Genomic DNA, 18,526 nt, shown 5'->3' with positions numbered 1-18,526 from the left:
GGTGGGGGTCGTGACGATTCTTCGTGGCGCACCGACTTGACCAGCTGAAGCTTTCAATCCAATCAGCGCGATGACCAGACCACACTAACCAAGGCCTGAGTCCGGACCAGCAAAGATCGTCATTATCCCAACCGACCAGACCAGTACACTCGATGCGCATTGTCTTCTATTTTATTTTCTAGACGGCAGTGGCTGGAAGGTTAGCGAACCAACTCTTATGTGCATCGTCAAACCAGTCCGGGCTCCCGGGTTTACGCGTAGACTCTACTAGCTCTGCAAGTGCCCCCTTGTCCATCCAGTTGGACGACCTCATGAAACACACCAACTTCAAAGAATTAAGTAGGACTAACTACCTGGACAATCTCATTCGTTGGGTTGCAATCCCAAAGTAGGGCAACGTGTGGATTTCAGCACACCCTAAGGTCGAACATTGTGTGAGAGCCCTGGGACAAATGCCGGGTATGGCTACGTCTGCGTATGAAGTTCCTACAAAGCCACTAATTACCCACCCACCCAGTTCTGTTGCGAAACAGATGGCTCTTGGAACCGTCGCCGAACTACCCCACGATCTTCCCATCTCTTGCCGGACATCCCCTTCGAGAGCGAAATATTCGACTGTACTCCGGTTTGCTTTGGCGGTTGTTTCCACATACCCCAGTCTGTGCCTCTTTGGCTTCCACTTTGTCAGCTGGACAACAGGAACGGACAGCGTTTATCTTGTCTTACAGCCAGAGAACGACAACCTCCCCCCGGGCATTAATAATGCTCTTTGTCATCCCGAGCTTTAGCAGGGCATCCACACTGACGAGGTCAAACAAGAGACGATTCTGTGTACATCACCGATATCCAATCATACGACTGACACGCAGTCACATCCATGTCCAGCCAAGATGTATGATTTTGACAGCTGCTAGGATAAATCCAACAGACGACTCTGCACTCGGAGACCGGACATTGCCGTTCCTTGGAACCCAAACGCCCCTGCTATGCCATGGCCATGACCCGAACGCTTGACGCCAACCCCTGGGTCACGAATGCTATGCTTCTCCATGTTTACAAGCCCAACTCCAGTCCCCGCCATCAAATTGAAGAAACGCCTATCTCTTTCATGTCATCATTCTGTCCAGCCACCAGGACCAAGCCAGCCATTTCATGCCTCTTTTCAAGCTTCTGATGTGGGTGCATCATCGGTAGTAGATTCAACGGGTTTAAGTTTCGTTCTCCGACGTGGTGGCGGCGCTTTGGGCGGTGTCTTCTTATGTCCATTCAAATGCAATCCCGTGGTCGGTCCAACGGGAATGCCGTGTCGATGTTTTGGTACCTCGGGCAGCGGCTTCTTCGGCCGCACAGCACCTATCCCAACTCTTGACTCCCCTTCTTTGGCTTCTGCGTCTGCCTCGGCCTTGCGACTCGGGGTTATGACGCCAGGTTTCTCCATGACTGCTGCGACGTCGACAACGCTAATGCTGCTTGCCGTCTGTGAACGAGACAGACTGATTCCCAGAAACTTTCGAGCCACCTCTGCCTCGCCAGAAGCCTCTTGGTCAACCAGCCATCTGACTTTGGAGACTCGATCGACCAGCCTCACAGTTGTTTCGTCTGCGGGCGCAAAGTGGGAATTGCCGAAACCGCCCAAGATTCTTAAAACTTTGAGAATTTCGTCCCGTTTGTAGTGTGGCGGATGGCTGAGCTGCGTGTGCGCCAAGAGCGGGTATAGAACACGAAGATACGTGTGACGCAGCGATATTTTCTCGTCCGGCAGGTCCATGAGATTCCTGATGATAACATCGAGGAGAACTTTGAGATCGTTTGTATAAAAGTACTCGTAAGTAGCCTTTGTCGTAAATAATAGATATAAGAGTTTGAGGATCAGGAGCTGCAGAGACGTTTCGGTTTCGCGATTTAAGAGAAGAATAATGTTCTCCCCAAAAGTACGGAACAGGTCGCCATGGAGACTGAGGCACTTGATCACCCGGTTCGTAAGGGGGGCCGTGGGGGATGCAGGATCGGCAGCGACATCGGTGGAAGCGAGCATGTACTGTTCATTAAGCACTAACTATTGCAATGTTAGGCCACAGCTTTGATTAGTACTTGGCTGTGAGGCAAAACGTACCAGCACACGGATGATTGGATAATGGTAGGGGTCATGAACATCGTTGGAGAGCTCCTCAATAATCTGAAAAAGATAGGCGACGAAGCCGTCGTCAACCTGTAGCAAATCGGCGGTGCGCAACCTCTCGATACGGGACATCTCGTACATCAACTCTAGCAGCAGACGATGCAGCCTCAGATCCTGGTCTTTGCGGCCGTTGATCAGCTCGAGGAGCCGGGGAAAGCATGCCTCTTCGATCATGCGAGAAAATATGGCTTCGTTGGCCTGGCCGTCCAGCAAAAGAAAAAGGGTGATTGTATGCAGCGATGCAGGGTCATCCTCCTGGAGCAAGCTGTAGATAATTTGAGTGCGGATGTAGTCGTTGTTATCTCGAAACAGCTGGCTTTGAAGCAGCTTTCCGCAGCAAAAGGCAACATCGTCCTCGGAATCGCAAAACTTGTCCCTGAACCTCGAAGTGAGATACAGCCAGGCTCTTAGGGTCTCGTCAATCAGATCGTGCGACTGGTACTGGGTAGTAACGACGTCGTCTAGCTCTGTTGTTGACAAGAATAGTCAGGTGTGTGGCTCAGGAGTGCAGGGCGTCGACCGCGGGTTCGAAAGACAGTAGGCAAAATGAGCATGAGGAGGGGGAGGTTGAAGCGACGGAGACTAACCTTCCCAGAATTGTTGTCGGGTCTCGAGAGACTCATAGACGTCGAAGTCCGCCATGATGCTAGAAGCGCCGAGGAATGATGCGCAGAGTGGTCTGCATCACTGGCGCAGTGCAAAGAGCGACTGCAGGGCAGAATTTCGTGGAATGAGGATGAGGCCGGCTGGAGTTTCGACTCTTTGGGCTTGATACAACACATGGCATGGTCAGGCTTGTTGTCAAGCCTGGTCAGGTCAGCTAAGGTAAGGTGTGTAGACAGGGCCCTAGGTGAGTCGTGGGTACCAGATATTCGAGGTGGGGAGACGTGGGACGGGCAGAGGGGTAAGGGCGGCAGAGAGTCAAAAGTGTGAGTGAGGGGAGGTTGTGGTGGGGAACAAAACATTTGCACCTGCCCGCGGACACCAAGGAGAATGTCCAGCGAGCGAGGTTCTGTTCCGTGGGAGGTGGGCGGGCTGTAACGAAAAAAAGGAGGAGGAAAAAACCCCTGCCCGTTTCCCCGCCCCTCTACCAACTCCCATCTGCTGTGTGGCTGGAACGCCATCTCTCAACCGTCTGTTGGCGACACTTAGGTCAAACTGTAACCGGGTCCGGGCTCAGTTCGGTCGAGAATATCCGGTGGCAGCAGGACAAGGTGCTCCCAGCGACGTCAAATCCTCTGCCTACCCTCAATGGCAGGTAGGGCCCTTGAACGCCATCCATGCGCATATTGATATGGCACTCTTCCGAGGAACTTGAAATGTGTTTATCAAGCGATCTGGACTGTAAAAACCCTTGGGTACATTGTTTGGGCCAACCATGTTAGCGGACTGCGTTGAGCCCCAGCGCACCGCCTAGGTCTTGGCTAAGTTGTCAGTGTGCCTTAACTTCAGGGCCAGCTCCTTTGCGAGCTTCGTATCCGGTAGGCAACAATGATGTATGCATCGATGCCGTGCGCTCTATAAGTATGTACATCTATAATAATCCATTGAACAAGAGGGTATTTTTTTCCATGCCATAACCGCCCCCTCCCCGTTGCTTCCAATTACATCATCATGTGTGCTATTCGCCAGGAACGCCTCTAACCGAGTCCATTATAAGATATCGCCGACCAATCTTGCCACTGGTTCCTCCTACGGGGTTTCCTCCTCAACTGGGCGTTTGCCATCGTCATAGACCTTGACCTTATCGGCATACTCTTGGATATTGCTGACAACATAGTCAGAAATCGTATTCCCCTTGCCTGCCGCGATTCTCAAGATCAGCTCGTTCAAGTGCTGCCGTCCGAGAATGTCCACGTGGTCCGCAGTCTTGGGTCCGCCACGGGGGTTAAACCTCTCGGGCTCGTGCTCCATTTCGACAACAGTAACCTTGGCCCCGGCTGGGTTATACCGCTTGTAGTTCCATCCTCGGTTACACATGTACCCCGTGCTGAGCAGGTTCACCGTTCCGTCGCCCTCTCCCATGACAACACCATGGTCCACATCTCCTTGTGTAAGAGCAGTATCGATGGTGATGTTCAGGTTTGTCAGAGCCGGCATTTCTGGAGAGCGGTAGTAGTACCCTCGCTCAGTGGCCTTTCCAACGCCGTAAAAACAATAGATCTTCAGACTCGGCGCCAAAGGCAGTCGTGTTTCCAACGGGTTGATCCATTTTTTGGGGTCCTTCTCGTTGGCGTCAACTTCTGCTTTGGTGTGTGCCACACCGTGTGAATAGGCCCCCTTAACATTCCTTTGATACCACTCTTCAGTTGTGTTGAAAAGGTATTCCATTGCCGACTCGACTGTCAAGTTCCGATCTGGAGTCGTCCAGTTCATTCCGCTGCGAAAGTTAAGCAGAGAGCCGTAAGATAAATCTTGACCAGGCTGGTCGTCAGGGGCCCAGGTAGAATTACCCCAAACCGCATCCCCGCCAAGGGGAAGCATAGATGAGATCCCGGGCATCGCGCGGAATAGCTGTGCCCTCTCATCTTTGCTTAGGAATTTTTCTAAGCCATAGACAGCAAAAGCATTAAGCTGTGCTGTGTCTCGCATCTCACCCGACAGTACAGCTGTCAAGTCCTTGACGGCCCCAAGCATGCATCCACTCACGTTGATCCATGCTTCGACGTGTCGCTCAACCCAGTCGTCACCACCTCGACCACCACTCTCGGACGCCACCCAGTGGAAGAAGTAGAACAAAACCTGCCCACCCATGCTGTGCGACACGAGAACGGCCTTCTTGCCTGAAAATTCATGCGCCGTCTCAATGTAGGACTTAAGCCTCGAGAAATATTGGTCGCGGACCTCGAGATTTGGGTAGGCCAAGCGCCAGTCGTACGCTGCAGTAAAAGAGTTCGTGGGATCGTACCCTATGGACGCTAGGTTTTCAAAGATCTTGTTCCAGATCCAGTATCCGGTGATGAAGAAGTCGGTGGCGTCGAAACCTTGGGCTGCCCGTAGTTTGATGTGAGGAGGATCAAGCCCAGTCTCCTGGTCCAACATGATGTGCGTTTTCCAGTTCTCTTTGTCCAAAACCAGCGCCCGCATCATACTCCAGCTACCCCAGAGGCGCTTTCGGAAATAGGGGCGAGAAACGTTGGTAGTTCCCCAAGACTCAAGACCCGTCGAAATGACGCCTGGGACCATGATCATGGGGTGATGGGCATGGAGGCCCTCGGCGCGGGCCTGTAAACCTACAGAGAAAGCGTCGTAGCTATCAACGAACTCGCGCTCGCCTTGCTTTACAAGAAGTTGGGTTAGTTCAAGCCAGCCAGGGGTCCAATCCCCTCGAGGTTTAGAAATGAGGTGTTACTGACCACCAGATCCCTCATGTCCTTGACCAAACCGGCAGGCAGGACGTCGAAGAGACTATCCATGCTCAGCTCCCCGAGCTCGGGGAAGTCTATGAGATCATTACTTTTTGCGAAGAAGCCGGCGGCTATAATTCCGAACAAGCTCCCAAGCAAGAAGATGGCACCATTCCGACGCTTCCGTGTCTTGGGCTTAACATGCTGGACGACGTGAACATGGTTGTCGGGCTTTTCGGGGCTTTCATCTCGAGGTGTAGATGATTCGCTCTCGGTCTGGAGGTCGGAGGGGAGGGCTCGACGCCTTAGGGTTGAGGAAGACATGGTCGCGATCGCTGAATACGCGGGAGATGCTGGTGAGTTGAAGGTCAGCTCGTGTGCAGTCAAGAAGTGATAGCCGGGAGGCCGGGCTGGCGGGGCCAAGACAAGGTCAAGTAGTCCCGTACCTGGAGGCAAGGCAGGCAGGGTGCGAAGGCCGCTGCACCCTCGGGAGGTGGCTCGATACTTATCGGGGCCGCACAGGCAAGAATGTGCCAAGCGCAGACAAGGAATGTTCAGAAACCACACTGAAAAGACAAAGGCAGGCTGGTGCGCAAAGCTTATTTTGGTGTCTATCAAACAAATGAAGGAATGGCGACAGTAGTCCCGACGCTAACAAGATGCACGAGGCCCGGGGTGTGGGAGACACGCTTCTTTCCAGGGTGTCCAATGTGATTGAGAGGAGAGTATCCGGAACTCGGGTCAGGAGCTTGGAGGCGGCCGAGAGGGCACCGCCAAAAAGCCCAAGGCGATGCAGTAGCTCTGGGGCGTGACGTCAATTTTCGTGAAGTGGAGCAAGTGCCTATGTACACTAACTTTTTAGTGCACTATGTATCACTATATGCGAGCAATGCATAAGATTGCGGCAGATGGACAGGTACCTTGCCGTGCACAGGAAGCATGTGTCTCCACTAATGAAGGCTTGCGGTCATCTGCCAGAGGAACCTGTAGCAAGTATCTCCCCTGCCAGAAAACGCGTAGGAGTACTTTGACGACAGAAATGCTCCAAAAGCGGTCAGCGGCTCCTGGGAAACGGCAGACATCCATGTCTTGGATGGGTTGAAGAAGCACCGATGTACTTTGGACGAGCCTCGTTGTACATTGGAATTAGCCCATGTGTTTGCGGATATGAACACACGCTGCATATCTTGACAGCGAGAGGAGCAGTTTGAGAGCCCTTTTAGCAGACAGAGCTGCACTCAGGATAGTGTGGAGGGTAACTGCGTCTATGGACGCTTAATTCTCTTAAGGTGACCTCCAATATTGGATCTCATGACTGCCTTCACTTGCCCCCATCTTACCTTGCCTTCCCTTGCCTTGCAGAAGGAATGGGTTTCTCAAGACAAGGGTCGTCGTTGGCCATGTTCGACTTTGACGACCCCTCGCAACCCGACACACTGCAACACCACGCATCACTTGCGTTGGCAACCATACAATGCTACACACAATCAGATGCGTAAGTTGGGGGCCAATCAGTCATGATGCGAGGTAATAGTTAATTAGCACTAGGACAGGCGTCTGCCAAGGGCGACTCCCGGTCATTGGCATGTGATAGTGGATGACCCTGAACAATTATCAGCCGCCCGTGTACGGAACGGATACCTTGGATAGCTATCGAGCGCACTTGACTACGGCGGAAACTGACGGGACTGACTGATGACTGGACACCGCTCTCGGTGGACCCGCCACACTTTAACGGTCTGGACGCTGGACTCTGGACCTCCGAATCCGACGGCACCTGATTGCGCGGACTTGGCTTAACTTGGATGGGACACACACTCTGCATGGCCTAAGCTGGGCTGACTGACCTAAGGCGCCGTCGCAACAAACCACTGCCCACTCAGTTTCCAACTCCGAGAAGCCAACTCAAGACATCCGATTCACCTCTTTTGCCCGTCACTCCAATCTGCAACCGCACAACCCGCGACCGTGGTCAAAGCCGTCAGACTCGTCCCATTTCGTCACCTCCGGGTTTGCGGCAGAGCCGCGCCTTGCATCTTCCTCGCAACACCAGCGTCGCTCGGCTGCTTCTTTTCTCTCTTTTTCTCGCCCACCGCATCGCCATTTCAGTCTCTTTATTGTGTTGTCAATCTTGTCATGAGTTGAGCATCTTTAAGCGTCCGCCGTTTTGGGCTCGAAATCAGTTCACTTTCATTTCGTCTTCCTCGCTCACAGATAACATCCGCCCCAAAATCAAACTTTGTCCGACGACATGGACATCTCCAAGTACGCCCGCCTTCCCGCGGACCTGCAATATATCCAATATGAGCACGGCTTGGAAGCGAAATATCTTCCCGCGATCCGCACTCTGATCGCAAAGGATTTGAGCGAACCCTACAGCATCTATGTCTACCGATACTTCCTCTACCAATGGGGTCACTTGTGCTTCATGGTGCGCGCATTGTCGGCCACTGGGCCTCTCACCATGAGCCACTGCAGTTGCTGACTTCCTCCCAGGCATTGAACCCCGCGGACTCGTCTCTCATTGGCGTCATTGTGTGCAAGCTGGAAGTCCATTCGTCTCACTCGCCACCGACGCGCAGGGGCTACATCGCCATGCTTGCCGTGGCGTCCCCGTTCCGCGGGAAGGGCATCGCGACGGCCCTCGTAAAGAAGGCTATTGACGCCATGGCTCAACAGAATGCCGACGAAGTTGTGCTGGAAACCGAGGAGACCAACACCCAGGCCATGCGGCTGTACGAGCGGTTGGGCTTTTTGCGATCCAAGAAGCTGCATAGGTACTATCTCAACGGCAACAGCGCCTACAGATTGGTCCTGCTCCTCAAGCCAATCGACCCGGATGCGATCCTCGATGATTCCGACGGTCAGTCTCCGTGACTCGGGAACATTTGCGACTATTTACTACTCGAGTCGAAACGGCTCCTAGAAAAAGGTTGTGGTGTCATCTAACGTCTACGGGCTTCCTCAACCGACGTTACGCTTTGTGGATACAACAGCATCTTACTTCAGCAACCTAAGGGTGGTGTGGGATCTCTCTTCTTCTTTTGGACGGGGACATTTGTCTTGTTGACTACACAGCTGCAGCATTGAATGGCATTGACGATGGGCATTGGTTTAGGATGTTTTATTTTGTTTTCGGCAACCCTTGGGATTGAGCACGGCAGACGGATTAGCGGTGTTTTAGGGAACCCGGAGGTGTGGCTTGGTTGGTGGGCTTGTTGCCGACCAAATCTGTAGCATGCAGCATAGCCTAGCTGTTTTTGGTGGTGTTTGATGGCTTCATGGAGGCACATATCACCACGTACATTATCAGGGTGACCAGCATGAACATCAACATGCAGGCATGACGCAAGATATCGGTGTTCTCTGTCTATTATTTTGACGATATGTCATCATGCGTAAGTATTTCTAACAATTTTTATCGCCGTTCCTATCCGCGAATCAAATATCTCAATATGAAACATAGAAGCAACGTATGCCAATCGAGTTGCGATCAAGGGGTAAATAGTTAAGAAAATGCATGCCTCCTTCCGGGTGGTAGCGTTCTCGAACCTGCCGACGGCAGTTTTGACAATATGTCCAAGGAACTATAGATAGATGCTTTGATGTCCCAGTGATTGCCATAAGCGATGCCGATGTAGGTGAATGCATCTCGTATATGTTAGTTCTATAAGCGCAACAACAGAGGCAGACGTCGACAAACCTGGTTTATAGTAGATGGGACGTCCCGTGGCCTCAACGACTCGCAACTCTCGAAGGCGACGCAGGACCCTAGTGACGTCTGTAATGTCACTGAAGTCAGATGTATAGACACACACGATCCGGTCCTTTCTCCCCGTGGGATCATCCCGTGAGTTCCAGGGAGACACTTTGGCTGCAATGCCCAGTTCGTTGTTGGCGGTGGCCCTTGATATCACTCCCCAGACACGATCGACGTCTTTCGGCTGACAGAACAGCATCCACTATTGGTCAGAGTCAGCGATGATGCGCCATCTGTAGCAAATGGGCGGCGAACACTTACTTTTCCGGCTCTGATTTTGCACGCATGAGCGAGAGCGAGAATATCATGAATAGCCTCCTTCTTTTCCTTATTGATTTCCCTCATCATGGCGGATTGGGCCTTTCTGGTCTTCTCGATGCCCTTCTTAAAGTTGAGCAGAATGCCCAGCCTTTCTGTGCCGCCCTCGATCAAGACGTCGAGCTGCGAGCCTTCTACCTCGGGAGCTTCGTCCTCGTTGCCTCTGCTGTGCTGGCTCTGGGCATTGAGCCTGTCCTTCCGCCGAATGTAAGGATTGCAGATAAATATCCAGGGGTGGTCGTCGCTAGTCTCCGTCGTCCCAGGGGGAAGACGCGCAAGGAAATCATCGATGGTTTCGGTCAACTGCCATGCATAGTGTACACCTGCATACGGGTTGTGGAGCTTAGTACTGTCAAGAGGCTCCGTCTTGACCCTCCGGTTGAGCTGAACGGCCTTTGTCTCTTCCCACCACTGGGCAACGTCGAATGAAGTGACTCGAGACTCCAGCTCGGCAGTTGTCTCCTCACCGCCTGGTCCAGCAGTTAGTATGGAACGACACTTGCATCGATTCTTGACGCAAACCGTAAAAGTCCGATTCATCTGAGTCCATCTTGACTAATGAAAACACCAGACACGCGGATCAATCAGCAGTGGAAGGTGAAAAATCGACGCGTCGTGTCTTGCCAAAGAAGACGCGATGGTACAGCAACCGGTCTAAAATACTATGAGGAAGAGAGGTCGACTTGGTGTGGTGAACCTGCCTCCACAAATAAATAGTCGCAACCAGCTAGACTACCAGATTGCATCAACTTCCTATGTCATTGTTCGCGAAAGTTGCGGCGGAGGTCTTTCGAAAAAGGGAGTTCTGCCAGATACCCGTCGTCTTTTCGAAGGGATGGAAGATCCGACCCGATTAGCGGCCGCCAACCCCGGGTTGCAATCATGCGGGATCTTTCCGAGTTCCCCGGAGCGCGCGACCGATCCCCTCCCGGAAATTCGCTACATAGTAGCCACCACACCCCTTCCCTCCTTCCCTTCAAATTTTCTTCCTTTTTTTTTTTATTTTTTTATTTTTTTTTAACTTAGTGTGTTTTCTTTTGAGCAAAACTACACGCTGCATTCTGACGCAGACACAAGACAATTTTACGCCGACCAGGGTCTTGTCACATGCCCCGTCGCATGTCTACTGAGACAAATACCTGAACAGTGACAGATCCTAGCGCGTTGGCTCGCAATTGGCCTCAACCCCCCAAAATCTGGACAAGAGGGTAAAAGACCTCAATATAATCAGCAATGGATGCTTTAACCAAGGCTATATCATCCAAGCAGTCCCTCATCTTGGACCTGCCCCCGAGCTGCATAGAATTCTGCTTATCACACCCGACGTATTTTGTAGTTGGAACCTACAACCTGGTCAAGGACGATGTACCGTCGAATGACTCGGGAGATGGAGGCTCGTCCGCCTCTAAGAAGCCTCAAAATCGCAATGGTAGTCTAGTCGTTTTCCAGCTAGAAAATGGAGCGATGTAAGCTGCCATCTTTAGCACGTACCCATATCAAGTGTCTTTGACTAACTTGTCGTAGACGTCATGTCCAGACTGTTTCTCACCCGTCGGCAATTTTGGACCTGCACTTCTGCCCCTCGCCGAGCCGACGCGACATCCTGGCAGTAGTTTCCAGCACGGGAACACTGTCCATCTTCCGGCTAAATCCCGAAACGGATGTGTCAGAGCCGCTGAAGCACTTGGCTACAAGCAGAATCGCCAACGTCCCTGAAGGAGTTCTTTTCCTGTCGGGTGTTTGGAACCCCAACGATGCAGCCTCCCTTGCACTTACAACCTCGAGCGGAGAGGTACGCGTCGTCCAGCTTGATGATTCCTGGTCGATCATGGACGATAACTCCGACCCTGCCATCACGCATTCTCTGGAGGCATGGACCGTAGCTTTCTCACCCAATGAAGATACCAGTTGCGAAAATAATGGCACGGCGCAGGAATCATTTATCCTTTACTCGGGAGGGGATGATTCAGCATTAAGGTACGTGTCATGTGGTCGCAATAGCAAAACCACAGTCGACGATGACACGTGTGTCAATGCGCTGTACCCGCCTCTCAAGATTGACGGACATGGTGCTGGTGTTACTGCCATTCTCCCGGTTCCAGTCAGACTTGCGGACGGATCGAGGGTATTGGTGACGGGTAGCTACGACGACACAATACGCCTTTTTGCCGTCCAGCCCCCACATGAGACGTGTGGCCTTCGCAAGTTCAAGCGGCTGGGGGATAGGAACCTGGAGGGAGGTGTCTGGAGACTCAACTTGATCGACATCCAAGAGAAGGATGGCCGTTGCCGCCTGAGAGTTCTAGCTTCGTGTATGCATGCCGGCGCAAGAGTTGTCGAGCTAAGTGGGCCGCTGAATGGCGAGGACTGGGAAATCAGCGTCCTGGCTCGGTTCGAAGAACATAAGAGCATGAACTATGGGAGTGACTTCGTTCCTGGATCTGGGAGAAACAGTCTTGGCTGTGTGTCGACGAGCTTTTATGACAAACTCTTGTGTCTGTGGGAAGCAGATCTAAGTTAGAAAAGAAGGCTGCTGAATTTAAAAAATCTCGATACATCCAATGTCCAAATATCACCACGGGACTCGGTTCATGGCGTTGCTGAAAATCACTAGCGGGCCCCTCAGGATAGCCATGGATGAGGCACAGATTGTCGAGATTGACCAGCTTGACGCAATACCCATCCTTCCGCATATGGGAGATCGGGATATGCAGATCAGGAGGGAGGCACGGTGAGCTGCGGAGAGAGCGTCGATCTTTGGTCTAAGGATGTCCTGAAGCGCTGCAGCATCGAAAATGAGTCAAGTCGGTGTGGACTTTGACACGATATTCTCGTCTTGAGGGGGTTGCCCGAGTAAGCCAAGCAGCGTATGACTTGCCGGCGGAGTTGCCAGGAGACGAGGCTTCGGAGGATGACGAGATTGCAATTGTTTAGTGAAGGGCCAAGAGCGTTCTGGGTTCACATGGTGATGAACAAGCCCTGGCAAAAAAACCAGAGACGTCAAAGGCAGGATAAATGGCATTTTTGAACCATTTTTTTTTATTGGAGATGATTGCATTGCAGCATTGGGAATTGCTCGAAATAACAACCAGGCTCGTTGCCATATCTCTATCCAGTCGGCATGCAGGCGCCTCCCTTTATCTTTATGGATGGGGATGGCGGGGTAATCAACAGGCGCTGGGGAGCCCGCTGCTGAGAGAGAGGAAGCTCCCAGCCTCATCAGTCTTGCCGCCTAAAAGTACCCAAAGTGCCAAGATGTGTAGTGTCGGTATGCACTTGGGTACAGAGTAGGTCTAGTGCCTAGATACCTAGTGTAAAGGAAAGCCAGTGCAGGGCCCCGCTCCCGGGTCCAGGTGGCAGGTTCGCTCCACCTCGTGCTGCCCACCTCACCTCACATGGGCAGGCAGAATTAAGGTACCTTGGGCGATTGGGTCCAGCCCAGGTACACGGTTCGTAGTGGTGCCCCGGCCCGACAGCGCGACTAAGGACGTGGTGATTATTTGCTTTCCCTCTGCTTTGAATGATGCAAATCATGCTTGCTGCTGCTGCTGCTGCTGCTGGTACTGCTTCGTCTACCTTACTACCAGATCCCAACAGGTGCCCGTGTTTGCATCTACCCAACCCCATCCGACTTCTCTTTCTCGACAACCTTCGACCGCCCAAGCCTCTTCCAGTCTCTGGGGACTAGATCAGAGCAAAAGCAAACGGGCTTGTTTGCCCGTGAAAAGCATTGGATTGGTACTTTCAGGTACATACCTCTAGCTGCCTGCGCCACCTGTAAGGCTCAGTTCGGTTTTTGTGCCGCCCGCCTCTTGCCATCAGCATTCGCTAACTCCCGTCTGGTCGTCGTCGGCAGCATTTCTTACCAAGCCCGTGTTTCCCGACACACCCTCCCGCCTTTTCCTCCTTGTCGAGTCCCCCGCCGTAACTACATTCGACGCATGATCCAGCATTGAGTCACCTGCTGGCTAAGCAGCTTCTGAGGCTGGGCTTCCCTGGCGTACTGCGACCCGTCTTCGCCCATCATGGACCGACAGTTGGCCAATGGCGCAGCTGCCATGGACCAAAACGCGGCCTCCCAGAACGGCGGGAATTCCGACATCATCTCCCAGATTCACCAGGCGCTCGAGGTCATACACAGTCCATATTCGTCCAATGATTCCCGACGAGACGCCCAGCTCTTTCTCGAGAACATCAAGGGTATCGACGAGGCCCCGTTCCACGGCTTCACACTTGCCTCCAACAAGTCGCAGTTGCCCGTTGTGCGCCACTACGCTCTTTCTCTTCTCGAACATGCAATCAAACAGAAATGGGCCGATTATAACGAGCAACAGTCCACCATGCTGCGCGAGTGGGTGCTGGAGCTTTGCCGTAACCTTTCCAAGGACGATCCGCTATACATCAGGAACAAGACGGCCCAGCTATGGGTTGAAGTCGCCAAAAGATGCTGGGGTTCCGAGTGGATGGATATGGACGAGCTCTTGGTCCGCCTATGGCAGATACCGGATTCTCCTGTGCACAAAGAGCTCGTCCTTTTTGTCCTTGAGACGCTATCCGACGAGGTCTTCAACGGCGATGATGCTGTTGTTGCCATGCGCGAGGGCGTGCTCAGTAGAAGCTGTGTTGAAGTCTTCACCCCGGCTGCTGTCCTGAGAGAAGCATTCCCCAACAGAAATGCTGGCCCAGAGGTGCGCTACGGAGAAGAAAGCTGGCTTAGCAGGGTATCGGAGTTTCTTGGTCAATGCCTGAACGGTGACGCCCAAAACAACGACCAGGTCCGCTCTTGCGCTGTGAAATCCTTGTCTGTCTTCTATTCCCTCATGCCATGGGCCATACCGAAGGCTGTTGCAGTTGCAAACTGCATTCCAGTCATGTGTAGAGCGCTTGCAACCCCCGAGGTGTCTATTCAAAAGGTGATTTACCCGAATTCCCTCTATTTGTCGGTTCGAAGGCAACATAAATGAAAGCTAACTTGGAATAGGCCTCGCTGGAAGCTTTGCATGCGTTATACTCTCGCTCTAACTTCTCCGAACAAGAATTCAAGGACCTCGTTGCGCCCATGTACGATCCTAGTTCCGTGGATCTCCTGAAGAGGCTTTTCGACTGGTCCGCCGTGGATGTTGAAGACATTGACGAAGACAAGTACCAATTTGGCAAGAAGTTCTCAGAGGTTTGTCAATGATGGCGGCGTAGTGCAAGCGTACATATGCTAATCACTTGCAGATGCTGTCCCTCCTTGGCAACTATCTCGACCGGAGGTTCTCTGCCATACCCACAAGTTCAGATGTCAGCGGCTTCCTCAACCTATTGCTACTCACCGTGCAAAGCCAAAGTCTTATCGTCGCAATCCCCGTCCTGGCAACGTGGACGCGTCTGCTCAACAACAGATTGATTGGACAGAGCCCGGCTAACAACCATCTCGTTGGCCCACTTCTTGAAATGTGCGGCTCTCGCCTGATACGCTACGAGAACTTGCCCGAGGACACTCAAGACCCAACTTTCCTGTTCCTCATGGAGGATACTGACACCGTCCCTGAGCGGCATGCGTTTTTGGGCAATTACAGAAGATACAGCACGCAGGTAATCGAGACCATTGTCCAGTTAAAGCTCTCTGATGCTGTGTACCACGTTCTTGGCCAAGCGGAACAGGTCTTACAGCATCTGTACGACGGTCATTCACCCATGGACGGTATGTCTACTCACTTATTCCACTGGCCACTGAAAGCCTAGACGCTGATCTTGTAGTCACAAAATATGTGAAGCACTCAATGCCAGTCCTCCGCGTTGATGCACAGTTCACAGTCATCGAGGCCGCGCTTAAAGGCTACATGAAATGGAGAGCAAGCAGCACTCAGCAGAGCTTGCCGGACTATGTGAGCGGCGCCATGTCCCACTCTTCAAGGTCGATACTAACGTTTTCTAGGAGCAACAGCGTGCTGCACTAGAGAGAGACCTGGAGTCATGGTGCACCAAACTCCTCGAAATGAAATTTGAGGATCCTTTGATTAGAAAGCGGGTTTTACAGCTTTTGGTTGCTTTCTCAACTACAGCACTTGACAAGAATCCAGGATTCATGCTCAAAGTTCTTGAGCATATTCTCATGACGTGGCCAGCACCTCAGCCCGAGCATCGCGCTTTTAACGAAGCAATCAAGGATTTCCAGTCGGAAAGCATGGTGGAGTTGCAGAGGCTTGCATCAAAGGTGCCCGATCACTTACTCGCCGTTTACGACCAAATAGAGGCACGGGTCAACGACATGATCTCATCCGGCACTTTGGATGAAAAGCGCCAGATTGCATACCAAAGCTTCCTCTTCATCATCATACATCGAGCTTCTAACATCGACCCATCTAAACAGCTCCAGCGCTTACAAGAATTCATCAAACCTGTCACGTCTCAATGGCAGAACCAGGAACTAAAGAGTGCGCTGTCATCATACTCAGGATTCTGTGAGCTGATGGCCTTAGACAAGGCCAAGCGGTACCTGATGAGCCACCGTGTTCACGAAGTCAAAGATTGGGGTTCCTGTGAATTGGATGCGGAAGGTCTGGCCTTGCAGAGTGAACTTGAAGAGAGGCAAAAGGTCAGCGTTTTCCGCATGCGAGAAGTGCTGAGTGCTTGCTTATTTCGTTGCAGATAATACCTCTTCGCCCTACCAAGTCTTTCTTGTCTTTCTCCGTCGAGAAACTCGAAAAGTCATCCACGCCATTCCAGATTTCGTACCGGCTTTGGAATGACAGCTTCCCTATCATTCTCCCGGACCTTTTACAGTTTCTCAGGTGAGCGCTCTTACGGTAGCTCGTTTCTTCGTCTTGACTGACTGACTGACTGACTGTGCAGCCACGCTCATGCCTCGCACAATCCAGACAACTGGGCAGAACTGCCCACTGAAATGCGCGACGTTGTTGGAAATGTCCTTAGTGACCGTTTCTGGCAGGCAGGTATCTCTGAGGGCAGCAAAGACGAGTTCTACGCTCGGGTTATGGACAAGAAAAACACTCTTGAAGGCCTTGCCTCGACAATTCGTGGGACCGTCAGATTTGTTCGAGAGACGTGCTACGCCATCATCTACTGTATGAGCCGGCTTGAGGTGCAATTTTACGGCTTCAACGAGCTTCCCGGCCCGCTTGCGCAGGCTCTGTTCCAAAACTCATTCCATCTCTCGGCACATCAGCAAATCAACCTGCTCAACCTCGTAAGGTACCTTGTGGATGACTGTCCCCTCGAGCAACGTGAGCACTTCCTCCCTCCCCTGCTGGCTGCTTGTTTCCAGCAGATGGATGCGAAGATCAACGCCGAATGGGAGAAACTGGAACGTCAGGAGGCTGTTCAAGCTGCTGCTGATGCCCTGACGGAGGAAATGAAGTCAGAAAGTATCCTGCGGCAAGTTACTTACACTGCGGTGATTATGGTGGCGGATTTCTTGGACCCTACCAAGAGGAGTAAGTCATTTCTTTTCCATGCAGTTCCCTTGTGGCGTGCTGCGTTGTTTTCTCCTATCGATTCGTTACAGCTTTTAGTATCCCCTCCCCTTTTGTGTAAGCCCCTGAGTCACCTGGTCCACCCTGCATTTATTACCCCGCTCCTCGCTCTCTAGATTCCCCTGGATGCCTCGGCTGGAAAAATGCGCACGCGGACGTTGTACAGATCCTTGACTACTTGGTCTGAAGTTTCAGTAAAGCGGCTGGAATGAACTAACGAGACACCTAGACCCTCCGCCCTTGAGATCCCAAAACGGTCACGAGCAACCACGAAGATACCCCTCGCTTAGGAAGTTTTGTTTGATGCAGTCGACCATCGTAGAACCTCTCCTCCTCTTCTGCACGCATGCTATCCGCATGAGAGATACTCGGTGCTGCAGCATCATCCTGCGAGTCTTCCGCTCCATCGTTCCAGATTTTCACTTGGCGGAACCGCTGTCACCGAAATCTGTACCACAGCAAGATGGCAGCGACCCAGCAGCGAGTGGCAGGGACCCCTACATTGACACGACGCCAGTATCCTCGGAGGCAGCCACTGCTATCAGGGAATACATAGCTTCAGATGTGCTCCGCGCTTGCATCACTTCCTTCCACGAACCTTACTTTGTAGACCTCCAGAAGGATCTGGCATCTCTAATTGCCGCCATTGTGGTCTACTACAGCCCTGTTACCAGCACTCCTCGGGACGTGCTCCTCTCTCTGCCTAACATCAGGCAGGCAGACCTTGACAGACTGAACGATTTCATCTCTAAACCGGCATCTCACACGCGCCAGCAGCGAGCGCTCGTGCTCGATCTGCTCAAAGACCTGAAGGGAGTGAGTATTGCCGAGATGGGCAAGCTTCCCAAGAACAGCAGCTTCGGGCGAAGCAAGAGATCGAATCGAAGCAAAATGGCACAAGAGTTCATGACGCCTGCCAACGAATCAAGAACGCGGAGCGGAGCGGTTACTGAGGCGGGCCGAGGCACACCGGACGGCCTAGAGGGGGTGGCCAATTTGTTCGACGGCTAAGGGAGCCCCTCGTAGAGCTCCTCTGAAGACTGGTTCATCTTGAGGCACAGGCGGATATGTCTAGGAACCGAAGGCCTCCCCCGAGCGAGCGTATGCCTCGGCACACAACGGCTTACAGACTCGCGGGTGAGAGTTCTATCCATGCAACTTCTCGACAGGCTATGATGGAGGAGCGGGACAAAGTAGAAGTATTGTATAGACATACACATGGGTTAAATGGGCTAGGGACTGAGGTTTCAGTTCAGGTTCTGAGGACAAAAAAGATACCAATATTTTCCAGAACTCGCAATTCGAGCTGTTGCGCCAGTGTTGGTTACCACAAGCCCTGGCTTCGGTCATGTTTAATCAACGTGAGAAAGACAGATCAAACCGGACGGTGTATTCGTTCTCCCACAGAGTCTTCAATTCATGATCAAGATGGCAGTTTATG

General features: G+C 52.3%; 6 protein-coding genes across 6 annotated transcripts; 3 read left to right on the top strand and 3 right to left on the bottom strand.

The window, feature by feature from the left end:
• Positions 1-1,162: 1,162 nt before the first annotated feature.
• Positions 1,163-2,821, bottom strand: EsH8_I_000626 (DUF2013 domain-containing protein; the record flags this gene model as incomplete). Its single annotated transcript, XM_083268039.1, has 3 exons — positions 1,163-2,056; positions 2,114-2,646; positions 2,767-2,821. The coding sequence occupies 3 exons, from the start codon at positions 2,819-2,821 to the stop codon at positions 1,163-1,165; spliced, it is 1,482 nt and encodes a 493-aa protein (XP_083118477.1).
• A 1,050-nt stretch (positions 2,822-3,871) lies between these two features.
• Positions 3,872-5,850, bottom strand: EsH8_I_000625 (phospholipid:diacylglycerol acyltransferase; the record flags this gene model as incomplete). The annotated part of the gene is made up of 2 exons (XM_083268038.1): positions 3,872-5,458; positions 5,536-5,850. The coding sequence occupies 2 exons, from the start codon at positions 5,848-5,850 to the stop codon at positions 3,872-3,874; spliced, it is 1,902 nt and encodes a 633-aa protein (XP_083118476.1).
• Positions 5,851-7,777: 1,927 nt separating this feature from the next.
• Positions 7,778-8,403, top strand: EsH8_I_000624 (acyl-CoA N-acyltransferase; the record flags this gene model as incomplete). Its single annotated transcript, XM_083268037.1, has 2 exons — positions 7,778-7,957; positions 8,023-8,403. The coding sequence occupies 2 exons, from the start codon at positions 7,778-7,780 to the stop codon at positions 8,401-8,403; spliced, it is 561 nt and encodes a 186-aa protein (XP_083118475.1).
• A 631-nt stretch (positions 8,404-9,034) lies between these two features.
• Positions 9,035-10,154, bottom strand: EsH8_I_000623 (DUF1917 domain-containing protein; the record flags this gene model as incomplete). Its single annotated transcript, XM_083268036.1, has 4 exons — positions 9,035-9,177; positions 9,230-9,488; positions 9,548-10,074; positions 10,127-10,154. The coding sequence occupies 4 exons, from the start codon at positions 10,152-10,154 to the stop codon at positions 9,035-9,037; spliced, it is 957 nt and encodes a 318-aa protein (XP_083118474.1).
• A 683-nt stretch (positions 10,155-10,837) lies between these two features.
• EsH8_I_000622 (diphthamide synthase) lies at positions 10,838-12,125 on the top strand (the record flags this gene model as incomplete). The annotated part of the gene is made up of 2 exons (XM_083268035.1): positions 10,838-11,070; positions 11,129-12,125. 2 exons carry the CDS (start codon positions 10,838-10,840, stop codon positions 12,123-12,125), a joined length of 1,230 nt encoding a protein of 409 aa, XP_083118473.1.
• A 1,504-nt stretch (positions 12,126-13,629) lies between these two features.
• EsH8_I_000621 (karyopherin MSN5) lies at positions 13,630-18,096 on the top strand (the record flags this gene model as incomplete). The annotated part of the gene is made up of 8 exons (XM_083268034.1): positions 13,630-14,517; positions 14,586-14,774; positions 14,828-15,293; positions 15,350-15,477; positions 15,528-16,187; positions 16,241-16,383; positions 16,445-17,046; positions 17,315-18,096. 8 exons carry the CDS (start codon positions 13,630-13,632, stop codon positions 18,094-18,096), a joined length of 3,858 nt encoding a protein of 1,285 aa, XP_083118472.1.
• Between the last annotated feature and the right edge of the window lie 430 nt (positions 18,097-18,526).

The sequence above is a fragment of the Colletotrichum jinshuiense genome, chromosome 1 (assembly GCF_051148585.1).
Source record: "Colletotrichum jinshuiense chromosome 1, complete sequence".
In the NCBI taxonomy this organism is placed as follows: Eukaryota; Fungi; Ascomycota; class Sordariomycetes; order Glomerellales; family Glomerellaceae; genus Colletotrichum; species Colletotrichum jinshuiense.
The sequence above is the reverse complement of the archived record's forward strand: the minus strand, read 5'-3'. Positions and strand labels throughout refer to the sequence as shown.